At 43.2% G+C, this 17,601-nt stretch overlaps 1 protein-coding gene across 1 annotated transcript in view; it reads left to right on the top strand.

Moving 5' to 3' along the window:
- The first annotated feature begins 1,157 nt into the window (after positions 1 to 1,157).
- plcb1l (phospholipase C beta 1-like) overlaps positions 1,158 to 17,601 on the top strand; it is a 132,268-nt gene continuing 115,824 nt past the window's right edge. Inside the window, exons 1-2 of the mRNA XM_069687021.1 lie at positions 1,158 to 1,256; positions 7,194 to 7,271. Of these exons, the coding sequence (XP_069543122.1) occupies positions 1,158 to 1,256; positions 7,194 to 7,271 (177 nt within the window). The remainder of the gene's footprint in view (positions 1,257 to 7,193; positions 7,272 to 17,601) is intronic.

Below are 17,601 nucleotides of genomic sequence, written 5' to 3'. Positions count from 1 at the left end.
CAGAAAAGTGGGTTAGAGGGAGATGCAGGATAGAGACAGACAACAACAACAACATATTTTCTTGTTGCATCAACTACTACAGCAGATGTACACTCGTTGAACTGAACGAAACATGACAAACTAGACTTGTCTGTGAAGGTTCTCAGTCATCCAGGTCATGGTCATTCTAAGCTTAATCCAAAAGGAAAGTGGACTTGGTTAAAGTAGGTGGACGGAGCTAGAAATAACTACTACTAACTTCAACCAAGTCCAGTTGGCTTTTGGATTAAGCTTAGAACAAGCTATCCAATGTGAGGTGGCTGACTGACATTCCCTTTTACTATTCTAATCAATTGTTTTTGGCTTAAAGCTGTTAAATTGAAGATGATAAGTCTGAAGAAATAAAAGCAGGAGCCTTAAAATCCTAAAATTGTTTACATAATCTGATGTAAAATCAATAAAAAGATGTATTAAAGTAAGAAGATTAGGTCCCACCATAGAGGGCACTTGGGACTAAGGGTCTTTGACAAACATGATGATATACAGTATTTGAGTGTGACTTAGGGATTTTCCAATAACAACACCCAAATGCAGTATTCCGTTAAAAAGGAAAATAAAATATGCTTGGAATATGTTTGAATAACATTTCCAAAACTTACAATACTCTTTCCTGTTTCATGCACCTGTCGAGGGTATGGTCACCCGAACGCTCGCTTCTCCTCTGCTCAAACCTTGGGGCAACTTGTTACCACCATACTGCCTCGGACGCACGGGGGCGCTGGATCACTTCAAGCATCGATCCCGCTCCTGCATTGACTCGTACAATTTGAAAACAGACTGCAACTCATTCCGATCACCCCCCTCCTTCTCTCTCTCTCTTTCTCTCTCTCTCTCTCTCCTCGTCTTCGCCTCAGCTGCATGTCGCTCAGTCAGTCCGTCAGTCAGTTATTGGCCCCGGTCCGCTGCGCCTGCGTCCGCCTCCACAAGCCTCTCCAAAGCCTGAGACGCGCCACCGCCGCCGTCAATGCGGGCATGACATACTACTGGCAGCAGTAGTGGGCTTCCGTCAGCCTGCTTTTAAGCAGATTACAACCGGAGAGGAGGAGAAATAAGAGTGAAAGAGAGTGAAGTGACTCATTTTCCAGCCCTGCCGTGCGTCGAGAAGAGTAGATGAGTCAATGGCAGGGGCACAGCCTGGAGTTCATGCGCTGCAGCTCAAGCCAGTGTCCGTCCCCGAGAGCCTGAGAAAGGGCAACAAATTTATGAAATGGGATGATGTAAGTAAAGCCGAGACAATCTGGCAGAGTGTCTTTTCTTTCTTCACTGCTGGATGTTTTCTGCACGCTGTGTTTGCATGTATGGATTACACCATAGTCTACTGAAGCAACAGTAGCCAATATAATTATCAATGGAGACCGCTCTGACAGAAGCTGCTGGTTCACGATCTAAAGAAATTCAGGAGCTGTGGTGTGTACAGACATGTGCTCTGTTTACATTTACCATTGTATAGGACGTGTATGTGCGCGCGCGAGTGTGTGCACGCGCGTTCCACAGCGCTTCGTGTGTGAGAATGTGTGCCCCGCTCATTAAAGCAAACTAAACATTTTGATTAAGCTCGCCCCTCCCCCCTCCACCGCAAACGTTTTTATCAATTAACAATTAATTAGCGTGCCGTGGCTCAGCGTGTTAACCACAAGGCAACAGCTGAAAAACGATCGTGCTTGTTTATGTTTTGTACTCATCTGTCCGAAGCTCTAACTGTGTAGCTGTAGTGAAATGACCTTGATTAAAATTGATTGCACGCTGCTGCTGAGTAGCCGGCGAAAACATAACAGTAGTAGCCTTCTCAGACTGCGGCTTTGGCGCACTGCTGCACCTGCCTCCAACAGCATGTCAACATGTACTTCCAGTCCTGTGTGGAAAATTAACATATATCTGTTGCACTTTCTTTTTAATGTTTAAGTGAGTGACCTTATTGCACTGTTATGGTTATTGTCATCTCCTCTGCTGTGACAACATTAGCTCTCCTTACTTTGAAAGGGACTCTCCACAGCCGGCCTCATTTGAATAACTGCATGCATTCCTCTGGTTTCAGTGGATCATTTGACTATGAGTACACTCATGATTACTGTCATTCTGGGAAATGGGACAATCTTTTCCACCACCTGCACCTGTGGTTCACGATGACTTAACTGTACTGCTATTGTCTTGCGTGCAAGTATTAGACCACATTGTGTGTAAATCATTAGAGCCCAATTTATTTGGGATTTTTGAGACCGATATGGATTAGGGCTGCAACTAACCATTACTTTCATAATCCATTAATCTGCTGAGTATTTTCTCAAGTAATCAGATAATCTCTCTCATCTATAGAATGACTAACTCTCTGGGAAACTCATCAGTGTCCTAAAGCCAAAAGGGACGTCTTAGAAGCTTAGCATCTTGTATCCCAACGAATCCCCAAAGCCCAAAGAGTCTTTATTTACTGTCTTAAATGACAAATAGAAACACCAAATCCTCTCATGTAGGAAGCAGAAAATGTTTGACATTTTACAAATTTACTGAAACGATAAATCGATTATCAAAATAGTTGGTGATTCATTCTCTTTTGATGAATTAAGCCAATAATCGATGAATCATTACAGCAGATAAAGATTTAAGAGTCCGGATTTTGCGGCCGATATGACAAAGGTACTCAGAAGGCTGCTTTCTTACACAAATATCTCCTTTAAAGACTTAATAACAATATTATACAGTCGCCCTTTTTACACTGCGCCGTAACCAAGCTCCGCCGTCATGCAGCCTTTGCCATTTTACACTGAACCAAGCAACACCAGCGTAAAGCCGCCCCCAGTGTGTGTTTTTACAAAGCGTTGTGGAAGCAAAACGTTCGCGAGGTGTAAACAGCGCAGGCTTCACACACACACACACACACACACACACAGCGCTGTTCTGTCCTGCTGGCTCCTGCACTGTAAACACAGGCGCCGTTTCACCTCTGTTACTACCTCCAATGCCGGCTCAGAGGCGGAACAACTTCTCCCCGCCATTCCGCCTCCGTGCATTACATAAAAGACGGAACGTAACAGAGGCGTAATAATCCCACCTTGATCTGGCAGTGTAAAAGGGGGTACTGTCACTTACTGTTATGTAAGATATAAAGTTGAAGCGTGTTCAACTGGACAAACTGTTTCAATACTTATTCTGCATCACCTCAAGAATTGTTTTCTGTGTTGTAAAACTTATACCGCGATACATCTGTAATTAGCCCATATCGGCCCAATAAATCGACCAAAGACATATCGGTCAGGCTCTATTGATCTAACTTGTAATGAGCGCAGGCGTTCAGATTTTGGTAACAAAAAATGAGCTGTTATTCTAGTTTTATATAACTGACATTTGGTTATAACTTAATAAAATCATGCTAACAAATTCACAGTGAAATAATCATGTTCACAGAGCTCAGGTGATTCAAGCGCTGCAGATGGCATCAACTGCATGAGTGTCCGCGTGAACGTGGTCAGTGCAGATGGCAGAGAGGAAATTATGCACGCTTGCACACCTACCGCTCTGTCAATCATCAATCTATCTCCTTAAACAAGGAAGCTTAAGCATCTCCTGAACTGCTAAATACTAATGAGATTGAGCGCTCACCCCTTCAGCCCTCTGGTCGGTGTGTTATGAGAGGGGGGGGACTGTGCGAGGTGCGAGTCTGTTTCCCCTAACAGCCGTGTTTGTGTACTGTAGTTTGTACATGTGGGCCGATCTCCAGAAGCAAATGCCCACCAGGCCTTTCCTGTGAAAACACACACACACACACTCCGACACATACTTGCGCACAGATACGTTCTCTGTTTTATTTCCCATGCACTCCCTACTTCCTCTTTCCTCTCTGTATCATTCATGGAAAGAATCACAGAGGAGCACAGAGGCAAGGAGAGAAAGGAGCTTTAATAAATTGCTGTTTTCTTCTTATCAGAGCTTTAGATGTTGGGCTCCATTAGAACCTCTCTCAAAAGGAAAATCTACAAGAACATTTAATACTTGATTATGTTTAGTTTCAGTGAAAATTACAGACTTGTCTCACTACTGAACATCAGCGGCGTCGAAGTTTTGTTTACAGTGCTAGTCTGGCTGCCATACTGTACGAACAACCGGCATGAGGTTTCACCATCAGACTGTCTGAAGCGGTGCTGAGCTGCAGACTTCAGCACGCTGCGCCTTGAGGTCGAATGTTGAAGAAGAAAAGAAGAGAAAACCTTTTGAAATGTTTGTGAAATCCTCAAAGTCCCAGACCTCCCCAGCATCCCTCACACAAACACACACCTCCACACACCGTGTGTGTTTGTTGCACCCACTTGAAGACAGCTTGCTGCTGCAGTGGCCCAGGAGATGCCTGGTTGTAGTCGAAAACATTGTTTTACTCAGTCGGTTCAAATGGCCCATTCAGCACCGATGGGTGTCATAAGGCTGCTTCTGTTAAGAGAGAGAGGAGAATAGGCAGGCATCCAAAGCCTCTAGCAAAGGGACCCTTCGTCTTTGAGATCACTGACAGCAGCTGGCATGATGTGGAATATGTGAAAGATGATGCCGGGTCCTTGTAAACACAGATATTTATAAGCTCACGCTTCCTTTGGTCTGGTGTGTATTGAATAAGATATTATCAGGCTCCACGGGGAGCCGGAAAAATCCCTTAAAAGTAGTAGAAAGTATCATTAGCATACAAAACAGAAATATGCTGAGCTCAAATCCCCTCTCTAACTCATCCCCTCAGGTGACGGCTAATGGTAGAAACTCTTGCTGAAAAGATGCTAATGTCTCCTGCCTGGGATTTCTTCCCTCCGGGTGCTTGTACTTTCACAAGTCAGTCACTAATCTCACTTTAATTCAGCAAAAAGCTGCTGCCGCCGCCTTCCTATTAATGACAAATCCACAGAATGGTCAAATGACAATAAAAGGCACGAGCAGCAGCACTCAGGAAGGTAGTAATCTCTCCTAAATCACTCTGAACTCTAATCCACATTGTTGTAAGTACTTATGTTTTTCGTAAATGTGCGGACCCTTGAGAAAAGGAGTCCATAATGGCTTAATGTGTGTGTAGCGTTGGCCATGGAGAGACATTAACAAAGGAGCTGCTTTCACATCATTAGGCAGATCCCCACTGCTCTCAAGCCACCATCTTTATCTGTCCATCAGATGCTACATTTTGCCAACAGACTGGATTCTTCCATCCAGCCATCCATCCATCCATTTTCTTCCTCTTATCCGGGGTCGAGTCGCGGTCTCAGAAAGCAAGTTAGCCCAGACGTCCCTCTCCTTAGCAACATTTTCCAGCTCCTTCTGGGGGATCCTAAGGCGTTCCCCGGCCAGGTGGGATATACTGTATAGTCCCGTCCAGCAGGCTTGTTGTCTTGAAGGCGGAGCTGATTGAGGCGAAGCTTTCAATTTCCCAGTCGATCTACGTCCCAACCCTAACCTAGGGTCATGAGCTTTCGGTAGTGACCGAAAGATTGCGCATACAAGCGGCCGAAATGAGTTTCCTCCGCAGGGTGGCTTGGCTCAGCCTAATACCCCTTTCCCACCAACATTACCACGTTGGCGCAGGTTTTTCAAACGCGGGAAGACCCGCAAATAAATGCCAATCGTCTCTTTTCCCATTGCCAGTGCAGTACCCTCCTTTCGCTGTCTTTTCTGCTGCGTCACTGTCTGACATCACAAACGCGCCGGAAACAGTGTTAGTAAACAGTTGACCAGTGGGAAAGGGGCTTTAGAGATAGGGTAAGGAGCTCAGACAGCCGGAGGGAGCTCGGAGAGTACTCCTTCACATCGTAAGGAGCTAGTTGAGGTGGTTCAGACATCTGATTAGGATGGGTGCCTCCCTTAGGAGGTTTTCCGGGCTTGTCCAACTGGGAGGAGACCCCATAGAGTGGATTCTTGACATTTTAAGTAAGAGCTGTAAAATTATGGATCCACCTTAAAAATGATAAATTTTCCAGGAATAACTGGTGTCTTCTTGGAGGATGGGAAAGATAAATTACTCTTCAAATTAAATGGAAGTAATTGGATTGTAACTTGAGTGGAGATGGGAGATACGAGGCTGCAGTTGCTTTGAGATGTCGTATCTAAGGACTGCAAACATGAATCCAATTTTCTTGCCCGCAGGCTGTAGATACTGTGTGTGTGCGTTCAGTGCTATGAGCTGCGTCTTTTGTCATTCAATCAAGCCTGCAAAGATTGTGCAATCATGTGAGCAGAAACAAAACAATTCCTCTTGAGTCTCTAATATTTAGATTTCATGGCATTAGGGGTGCTTTGGCAGCAAGTGGCTCGATTCCATGAATTCTTAAATGGGTGTTTTTGTTCATCCGCCATGTCATGGAGCAGTGGTGTCTGGTTATTTAGACTGCATGAAAGTACTAATAGTCATCTACACCCCACCACAGACTCCTCAGCTGTCTACCAGCTCATTCTGTCAACATATCCAACCCTGCAAGTCGCACAGGGTCGCACCGAAGTATGACAAGCATGCAGCAGATGCCGACCATTAGCTCCGTCTCCCCACGCTGTGATAGGGACATCATTAGACGCCACATGAAGACACTTTGAAGATTTCTCTTGCTCTGTGCAGCGAAAGCGGTTCCCATCTCTGTGATCTCACAGCCATGGCTGATTGAGGAGGACAATATGCTACTGTTCAGCTAAACCCCAGCCACTGTGAACACAAAGCAAACGCTCTTTCTTTTTATAGAAGCATCCAATAATATCTGGCGTTGCCATGTATGCCTCAGGGTCAAACCGTGTGTGTGTGTGTTTGTAAGGGCTTGGAGCAGTTTGCTTGTGAACTGTGAGAAAGCATTTGTTGGTTACAAGAGGGGGAAAATGGAAACATCAGCTGTGAAACAACCAGCAGACACACACACACACACCAGGCTGCTTGGTCATTCGTGGTGATGCCAGCTCATGGTAGAGGAAAGCGCCCTAGAAGGAATGGATTGTGTGTGTGCTCACAACATAAACACACTTTCAGTGCCATTTTAAATTCTGGTATGCATTTGGCGTTACAAACTGTCGGCTTTGATCTTTGGAAATGAATTAATTAGTTTACCCAGAGAATATTCTGCCACACACACAAAAGCATGCACCCAGACAGGGAAACACAGACGTAAGCAGAACACACATTCACTCCAGATGTCTTTTTCTCTGTTCTCCTCCAGGACTCTACCACTGTGACCCCGGTGACGCTTACAGTCGACCCCAAAGGCTACTTCCTGTACTGGACCGACCAGAACAAGGTGAGTTACTGCACACATACTTAACTGTTCCTGCACTTGTAAAGCACACCCGAGACTCTTTTTGCAGAGCCAACTTTTAAAGTTGAAATTCAAACCAGGAAGCCCAAATTTAAATCTTAATAAGCGCAGAGATTTATCCTCCTCTAAGCCCAGATTCATTCAAAGTTATCACAGCAGCAATAATGATTTTCTCCATCTCCCTTCTGAAATGATCACAATGCTATGCGATACACTGAAGGTGCTCCACGTGGACTGTGTGCTAACACGTGGCCAATGCAGTTCATTGCAGGATAGTTTGCATTGTTCTGTGGTTATGGAAAAGCCAGGACTAGCTTGTTATGTATTGAAGTGAACAAGGAAGCTTGTGTTTTTCTGCAGTGTCATTTTCATTCTGAATACTCTTTGTCAGTAAGGAAGGAAGTAGAGCTCTTACTAGATCAAGTGCAAGGAGCTCGTGATGGTACTGGATTTTTCTAACCATGGTGAAACACTAACACCCCCTTGCTGTTAAAGGGCCAGTTTGCCGATTTTCAACCTCAGTCCTGTTGTTATGGTATGGTTATCATGCTATCATGGGGCCAGGGAGCTCGCGAAACTACGCTTCCTTAATCTAAGTCGCCCGCCTCCGATGTCATGTCTCGTTCAAAATCGTCAGGTTTGAAATGTAGACTGCAGGCCCGAAGATGTTTTAGACGATCCACCGGTATATTCTCGTCGTATTGCCCGCAGCGATTAATGTCCTTGACTGGAAAACAGTATTGTTTCACTCCAGCGTCTTTCGCTGGGCCGTTCCTTTCAGAGGGAGGGGCACAATGCAAGCTGGGTGTTGTAGGAATGTAGAATGGGCGAAACCACGAGCTGTTTGTACAACTTTCTCCAAAACAAATTGCTTTTTTAAGTGTCTCCTCAGCCAGCTGCCAGAGTATGTTTTGTTTATTTCACTACAGCGCGTCCCCTAGACGGTAAAACATCATCGACATCAACATAATAGTGGAAACATGAGTTTATTAACCACTACTAAGTTCATATCCTTAATTGTTGAAATGAAATCCGTGGCGAGAGTGCACACGGGCTCGTCTGCGCTGATTACATGCGAGTGTTGAAACAGTAGTGCTCCAACAGCCAGATTTCTTTTGCTTATTACTGTGATTTTTAATCGAGTTTGTTGTTCGTAATGTATCATTCTGTATAGGAAAGATGAGGTGCTTCCCTATTGCGCACAAATGTATTCTCACCCTGATGATTGGTAAGAGGAAAGTGCCAAAACCATAATACGCTCTGTTGGTTGATGTCTAGTGAAAGTGAAAGTAAACTGCCTACCTGTCTTGTTTGTTTGACAAAAAGTAATAACATAATCATGCTTTGTATAATAACTGAATCCTATAGTATTTAAATTATGGTGCTATAAAATATAACAGCGCTTCAGGCTTGCTGGAGAGGCTGCTTTATTACACAGCAAAGGAATCATTTGTCCTCACATTTCACAGACGGTTGCTCGAAGCCATCCGTCTTATCACGTACAACTGTCACTGCACCATCCAGTACTCATCACCATGGCAATGTGATTAGAATTCTGTGGTGGTCATGTTAGGCGTTCCTGTTGTAATAATTACACATAACACAAGATTATCAAAGGAGGATCAGAGCTGTAAGGGAAGCATAAGTGATGCTAACACAAGACTATCTTATCTCTTTGTTGTGCTTTTCTATTCATCACACATTTTATCTTTAAGGATTAGCTCGTCTTCTTGTCATTTGTCGCCATTTTTAAGTGTGTGTTTCATAATGCTGACCCCTCTTTCATTCATAATCTCAGTCACACATCAGGACGTGCGGTTTCGCTCCACTTTGACTCGAGCCAGTATGAAAGAAGTGCGAGGCAGAAATCTGAACTGCTGCACCTGCAGTGCTGAACTTGACACCTGTGAGAGTTTTCCATAGCGCATTGTGTTGTTTCTCCTCTCCAGTTATTGCAAAGACTTTTATGATAACCAGGAAAAAGGTTGTGTAATCTCTGATGATATCAAACTCTTGTCAAACATGTGACTTCCTCTCAGTTTAACCTTGTAGGTGTGTACTGATTAACTGACTAATTTGTAGCGGCTGTAAAGTTGTTGTTTACTGTGTTTTGTTGGTTCTCAAGTCCAGCAGCTCCATTTAAAATCCAATCAAACTCCAAGCAGCTCGCCGGGCGTAATGTGCTCCTGTTCTATTTGTGTGTATGACTGCACCAGCAGTCAGAGGTAGACTAATTAATAGCTGCCATTGATTTTATGTTTGACCAGATGAGGATATTTTACTGTAGCCATACCAGAGCTCAGACAGGAGTGCTGACCGAGACTTTACCTCTGCACCTCTATGCACACACATATGTCATTTATGGATGCACCACTACTCCTGTATCAAAAGATGTTGACAACCTGCTGCAAATTACTACGTGGAAAAAGACAAGATGTCTTCAGGATGCAAACAATCAATGAGGAAAGTTTTCTTTCTGGAAAGAGTGAGACAGACAGAGGAGCACTTTTCATGTCTGGTTGGCGTGTGTGCTGGAAAAGTGTGTGTCTGTGGTCAGAGATAACAAGCACTGAGTCTGATTCTCCACTAACACAATTGAAAGAGGCTTTTCGGCATCTATTCGTCATTATTTCCTGTGCGAGGTTTTTAAATGACAAAGCTTTTGTGTGTGTGTGTGTGTGTGTGTGTGTGTGTGTGTGTGTGTGTGGTGTTTACCTGTGAGGATGTCTGTTCTGTCTCCGAGCATTGAAAGCAGTCCTACCGCACACATAATAACTCAAATTGATATCAACCACAGCCCAGACAAAACTCTATTAGGGCATAAAGAAAGGCACCTCGGTGCCAACACAAACGCATGTTTGTGTCTGTTTATAACAACGTCTCTTCTCATGTTTTCTCTCATGTTTATTCTTCATATTGCACAGCTGTTCAGCAGACCAATTTAAACAAGCTACGAGGCTGTGTCCAGTTGTAATGTGTGTGTTTGTTAGAGACCCGGCCTGATGGCCTGCAGAGTAAAAGCATTCCTCGGATTCTTCAGAAGCACAGCAGAACTGCACTTGGTGTGCCCACTGTGCTCACATTCAAACACACACTGTCACTGATGGATGCAGCTTTTACTAATGACTGTATTTTCTGCTTCACTGTTTACTGTAGGCCAGGGATCAGTTTAATTCAACAAAGGACTAACTTTTGTTTTGAGTTAAGTTCTCCTACTTAAAAAATAGTCATTATATTGTGATTAAAACTATATATACTTACTCATGCTGACTGTCCTTGGACTTAAGCCTTTTGACTTGGAATCACTTATTATCCTCCTCAGGTCAAACCAATGACAGTATATAAAGATGGACGACGCGTCTCCGTCTGCTCTCATTGTACAAAATTGAAGTCAAAATACCCCCGTGATGGGCGTTGCCATCTTGCGACGGTGACGTCATTTGGAGTCAGAGCTGCACAGTAGAGATCAGCGGATGGAGCCACCGTAGCCACTTCCACTAACCAAAACACACACTTAAATTACCAAAATTACCAAAAAACACAGCAAGGGTCGGCGTGTTTAACAGCAGAACAACTTCTTAGAGTTGGTCTGAAGCAGACGTTCACAGATATGTAAACTTCAATGACTGTAGTGATTGTTTTAGTTACGTCTCCTCTCGCCGTTCGTCCTCCACTCTGCTAATCCAGAACAGATCGGCTGCAGGAGCTGTATTTGTCAAAAGAGCTGTCAATCATCCTTTTGACAGCATCAAATACTTAATTAAAACCAAACTTGTCAAAAAAAAACAAACACTTTGACGTAAATCAGCATGATAAGAACTAACTATAATGACAGAAACCATGTTTGAGAAACATGTATCTGACGTGTATTTTGATTTTATAGTTTGACTCATGTCCCATCTGTTAACATGGAGGAGGCGGCCTTTATGACCTATATTGCAGCCAGTCAGCAGGGGGCGATAGAGATGTTTTGGCTTCACTTTTAGGGAGCTGTCATGTCGTCCATCTTTTTATATAGTCTATCGGTCCAATGATTTCAAATACTGTTGCATGCAAGTATTCATTTAATAACAGATTGATACTCTTTGAAGCGATCAAACAGCATCTAGTAAAATTGCACAAGCAAGAGGAAGAGGACTTCTTTGTTAGCATATGGATAAAACCAACATTAGCCAGGAGCTTTTGTTAATTAATTAAAGAGCAGCTCCAGTCATGTTTTCAGACATATAAAATGCTCTGCTTGAAATAATGTGTCTGATATGTTTTTTTCCTGCAAAATACGTTTAATTACTTTGTGAAAATCCTCCCAAAGCATCTCCTCCTTCTCCCTCATTAAAAAATCCTGAATCTGCATAGGCCCCGCCTACTTTGCAAATTTACAACCACCAAACAAAACCGGTCTCTGCCATCGTTTAGTGGCAACTTGTTGAAACTTAGCTAGCTTTAAATGTAGTAATTAGCAGTAGTAACGTTAACGTTAGTAGTCAGTAGTGAGTTTGGAAAAATTACGATGACGGTTACAGCTGGCTTGCGCATCGCCAAAGTGTTTGCCATGGGTTACACATAATGATTCGCATAGCGTCACCCCGTCCATTAACAGGATTGGCTCCTTAGCTATGTGACATCTCAAACCTGCCAATCTGAAAACGTGTTGTTCAGCCTGTCCTTGGTACACTGCAGTTTAAAAGCAGACAGGCCCAGCCATGGAGATGACTGCTTATGTTGTCCCTGATATGTCTTGTAGCACATGAGAAACACCGCATGGAGATGTTTACAAGGTCAAACACGGGATTTTCACCGGAGGGGGGCTTTAAAGCTATGAAATCTAACTGCATAAAAACAAGCATGTAATCAATGAGCATGAGTCTTCGACACAGTCAACATATACAGATTTTTTTTATCCAAGATGTAGTTGATTGAATGTGATTCTTCGTTTTTATTAACAACTGGCAATGGCCAAAATTAGTTTCCTGTTTTTTCAGCTTGGCGTTTGATTCCTTTATGACTCTGTCAAACAATCTTTAGGACTTTGCACTCGGCTTGTGACCGTAGGAAAGACACTTGAGACATACCTGTGACTTGTTAACCAGTTTCTTTTCACTTTGTATGCAGTACTGTATGTTGGTGTGTTTGAATGAGTCATAGATAGGGAAGGTGACAAAAGGACATTGGCAATAATTCTGACGTTTTGGCTTTTAAATCTAGTCGTGAGTTCCTCATTCAGAGTCTGACCCAGCAGTGTATTTCAGCGGTATTTCAACGTCAGAAAGACAAAGTGTCATTTGACAGCAGTAAAAACTCAATGTCAAACCTGTTTAGACATCATGTTCTTTGCTTTTTTCTTCCTGGCTGCCCTTTTAGTTGATGACTCAAGGATTCCTCCAGTTTCATCTTTGTGCCTTTGTTGTACTCACAGAAAGTCGTGTTGACTTCAACTTCACAGTGGCAGTCTTGTCAGACTCGATCAAGAATCTTTTATTGATTCTTGATCGAGTTTGTCCCGGTTATCAAGTTAATCTAACGATGGAAGGAGCGCACCCTTTGATCCAGAGATAAGCCTAATTTCATTTTCCCTCTTCCCTCCCTTTGCTGGTGAACGCATGCCAAGACAGGAGCTTGAACAATGCTCCTTTTGTTGAGATGGTTAATATAGTGAGATACAGTTGAAAGGTATTACACAGCCTCTCCTGAGTGGATAGAAACAGGTGCAGACTGTGTGCATACTACCATGATGTCTACCACCTTTGTCTCCATTTCTGCACAATGCAGTATTTTTAAACAGATCCTGCTACGTAAACTGCTGCACTCATAACTCTCTTGTGTTTATATGTGTTTGCTTGAAAGTCCATTTGGCCGGCTTTTTATGTTTCCTCCTGCTCCCTCCGTCACCTTCACAGACTCGCTGTTTTGAATACACACACACACACACCCACACACACATAATGTACTAACACTTTCACAGATGGAGCAAAGGCAGATTTGACAACAACAATGAAGACGGTGCAGACAGTGATGATGCTGTTGATTGTAATAGTAGTGACCATGGCAACATCAGTTACACTAACAAGTTGAAGAACAGAAATATGTGTCAATTCAATGTAAACAAATACCACACAGTGACCTAATGTCAACATATTCCTATTCTGCATTATGAACAATGTTGCAGGTGAGTCTCTACCTCTATCTTCTTGAGTGGCACGTTAAAAGTAAATATAATGATGTAATGTTTAAGGGTCAAAGGTCATGGTGAAGGACATGTGATGTCAAGTAAACCAAATGAGCCTCATGCAACAACCTTTTTTGATGCCTGATATAAAAAGGAAGTCTTGCAAGTAGGGGTGGGCCATTTTAACCCTAACTCTAACGATATTCATGACGATATGAAAAAAAGAAAAGTGAGTAATGTTTTGTTTGTGATTTCAGGCAGCAGCATTTATTCATGCAAACAAAATAAAGTGCTTTGATAATTTCCCTTCTTTTCCAGTGAACTCGGGGGGGTCTGGGGGAACATTTTTGGCCATAAAAGCCCAAATTTGGCACATTTTAAAAGCAGAATTACTTTTAAATGTTTTAGCCCTCTCTGTGCCCACCCAGTCAGTGTTCACGTTTGGATGCATTAATACATGACAACATAGAAAAAAGGCACACTGCTGTAGCTGCTGCTACAAGCTGTGAAATGCTTAGACTCTCTTCTTACCGCCGCCGTAACAACCATCCCTGTATGTTGTTTATCTTTAAATCCGTAAATATTCATTAAGCCCATAAACGGTGTTGTAATGAAGCTCTTGTGGTTAGGAAATTTAGTCATCAATATGGGGTGTGTAGTCAGGACACGGGAGGCTGGGATTCCTTTGAGCATTTATTGTTGACTAAATTACAGGTACACAGATGCACAGGCACTGTTCTTATAATACTGCGTGGGAGTGTGTGTGTGGTTCTAAATAAAGAGGAAACAAGCCTTCCTTGTTAGCTTCGTTATCTACAGACACGTTATGCCATCTCTATAATTAAAATAAACCTCACAATGTAGACTAAAAGTTTATACATAACAAATAAACAGTGCTAAGCAGGCATTAGAGACTATGACCTATAACAGGAATACTTCTAAATACGCTACTTTTTATGAACCAGCGCAAGCCATGTGCCAAACAGTCGTTGCCTGGCAACGGGTTAAACGTCACTATTCATTCGCCTTCCTGTTACCTCAGCCTTTTGCACCGGTGTTTTCCGGTGTTTTCAGAAGCAGTACGTATTAACAATGACCGCTCTCTTTGCATTAAATTGCAATTATTCTTCTTGTCTTCAATTCTTTTACAAATATCTATCAAACACTGAAGTCTGCTCTCAGCCAAATGTGCTCCCTGCTCTCAGCTGAGCGCCCCCGCCACTCACACACTTCGAGCATGCAGGGGCGGGGCTTACATGGACGGACAGGCATCGCTCATGCTCGTATTGATTGAAAGCGGAGGCGAGTGCGAAGCAATATGCAACTTGTTAGCCGTAACAATTGTCTTGCAAATTTCTTTGATATCGCGATATGACACTTTTTAATCACGTATAAAAAATGATACCTGTATAATGTGAACGATATGATATATGGCACAGCCCTACATGCAAGGTTCTTATTTTCTTATTTTTAGTTAGCTTCATCAGAGCACATGGGGAGGCTGTGGCTTCTAGGAGAAGTTAGTTGTCCTCAAATTGGAAGGTTGGTGGTTCAATCCCCAGCTCCTCTCCTCCAGTCAGCATGTCACAGTGTCCTTGGGCAAGGCATTGAACCCCCAAGGTATAAATGCGTAGGGTTCGGGCGTGTGTCTACGTGCAGCCCCCGCACTCTGACATCTCTCCATTAGTGCATGTCCATAGGGTCCTGTTTGTGCATGTGTGTATTTTATAAGTATGTCTATACTTAATAATTGTACATCTGTACATGCATAACTCATGTCATGTATCTGGTGATACTTCACTGCCATTTTCTGCATTCTGGTGCAGCCCTTGTTATAATTTCCTTGTTTAACGTGTTGAAATAACGCTCCCTTTTGGAGTTTCGCTGCACTTACGCTTCAGTGACTCTGAAACGGGTAATTACATAGCGTTTGTGTAACTGTGTTGGTGACAGATTAACTAATTTGTGCGGTTTCTATTTTGAGAGCGTCATTGTTTGGCTTCTGCTCGCAAAGAATTTCCTTGGAAACAAGGAAGAAATCATCATCACCATCACTTCTGAGTTACTTTACACAATCCAGTATTGTAATGAAATGAGCCGTCCACTATGGCTGGCTGTTTCACATATACCGGTTACATTACCTTTGTAACACCTAACACGTGTACGCACCGTCACACTGACATTCCTGTAAAGTCCATACAGGAACATGTGCTTCTTTGGTAAGTAGAAAATATTTCCTTCCTGTTAGCTGCGTCTGCCTTCGCTGGGAGGAGCTATAAAAGCCTGAGAGGTGGACTGACTCAGACAAATTAACAGCCTTTTGGTTTAGTTGCCATGCGACAGCACACACCTTGGAAATGTCACATTCTCATTCAGCCCCCGCTCATAATCTGGAGAACGTTGCCACTTTGAAACTGATATCATTGTTTCCTTGTCTGCTAGTGTGTGTTTGCATATGTGTGTGTGTGTTTTTGTGTGTGTTCTCCTGGCAGGCTGCGGTTGTGACAAAAGGTTAAATGTGTTCTCTCAGGAGATTTATGTTCCAGCACCGTGCCAATTTGAGGACGTTCACTGGACGAGCACTCAGCGTATGGCACTGAATGATGTTCCGAGGTGAAAGACAGTTCGCCCAGGGCCAAAACCACGCACACACACATTTGGCAGCTGGTGTGTGTGGGACATTTCTGAATGGGCCTCCAATCCACAGCATGAGTAAGGCTGTGTTTGGTTCATGTTAAAGCAAATACACACTCGATGCACAAAAACAAACACGCACACTCTTCTCGACGCTCTGTCATAGCGGAGTTCACACATCTGTTTCACCCAACACAGCAATTCTGTGTGATTACCGAGGCTGCTACTCCTCCACCTCCGTCAGCGCTATACGGTGGTGAGAGACGAGGCATAAATCTGCAGCCAATCGACTGGGAGTGAATTGTGACCTCTGCCAAGTTATAGCCTGGCACTCTGAGGCCCTATTTCATCCAGAGCAGGAGGGAGAGGAACAGAGGGAAAATAAGAAGAAGGAAGCAGAGACGATGAACATGATGAAGGAAGTGACTTATCTCACACCCTTTTCTGAGCTGTGCTGTCGGTTTGTTAGCTTAATGAGTCACTTTATGCCACATTAGCATTCTGGTGACATCATTTAGATGACATTTGATTTTGATTGGCTTTTAGGAAATTGGTTCTCTGGAAATCTTTAAAAATAGCCAGCTCTCTAGCCAAGCTACTTTACATGTGGGCGACTTAGGGTTTGGATATGTCATGGATAAAATTAGGTCCTAAAAATGACAGAATATGCATTGTAGTTTTGTGCAATAACATTATTACAGTGGATGCCCTTTCACACATGTTCCTCACAGAGGGAAACTTTCCATGTCGGACGTGGGGGAGGTCTCATGAGGAAGGATATGACGCCGCGGTCAGCCCTCACAGCCACAACCTCCAGAACCTCCTCATCTCTCCAATTTGCAGACATCTTTGCTGTTGTCGTTAGGGGTGGTCATCGCAGGGCAACTCACGATACGCGATACATTGCCCACGTAATACGCCGATTCTGTAATAGGTGATATATCGCAAGACAACATGATATCTGATTAACTTCTTCGAGATGTGGTCCCTGCTTAAAATCGCAGGGAAATCTTTTTACAGCACCATATATTTTAAATTAAAGTAGTGTTATTTGGCAACAGCCTATCGTTAATTGTGTTGCACGAGTCAGGGCGACGATATATTGCCATAGCGATTATTTGTCTCTCTCCTAGCTGTCGTCTTGTAAATGATCCTTCGTCTGCCGCCTCAGATATTTATTATCATCCTGTTTTATGACGCTCTTCTGAACTTCAGCATCCTGCTAACTCGCTCCTGGTGAAAGTTCCTGAACATTACCTGATGCGTTCACACGTCGGCTCACCTCGACTTCTCGCAGACATTTCACGAGGAGGCTGGCAGGAAAAAATCAGCATAAAGTCGAGGGGGAAAAAATGTTGAATATCAATTAGACATGACAACTAATGCCTTAGCATCTGCCCAGTAGGACCCACCTTTTGTTAAATATGCTATTAATGAGAGCCAACAAGAAAAAAAAAAATTGAATAGTTTGATTTTTTGGCATCAGAGAAATCATCAGTCTAAATAGTTACC

Source organism: Semicossyphus pulcher, unplaced genomic scaffold, assembly GCF_022749685.1.
Source record: "Semicossyphus pulcher isolate SPU_LCO1_2020_fin unplaced genomic scaffold, fSemPul1.0.p SCAF_11, whole genome shotgun sequence".
In the NCBI taxonomy this organism is placed as follows: domain Eukaryota; kingdom Metazoa; phylum Chordata; class Actinopteri; order Labriformes; family Labridae; genus Semicossyphus; species Semicossyphus pulcher.
Note: the sequence above shows the minus strand (reverse complement) of the source record. Positions and strands in the feature narration are given on the sequence as shown.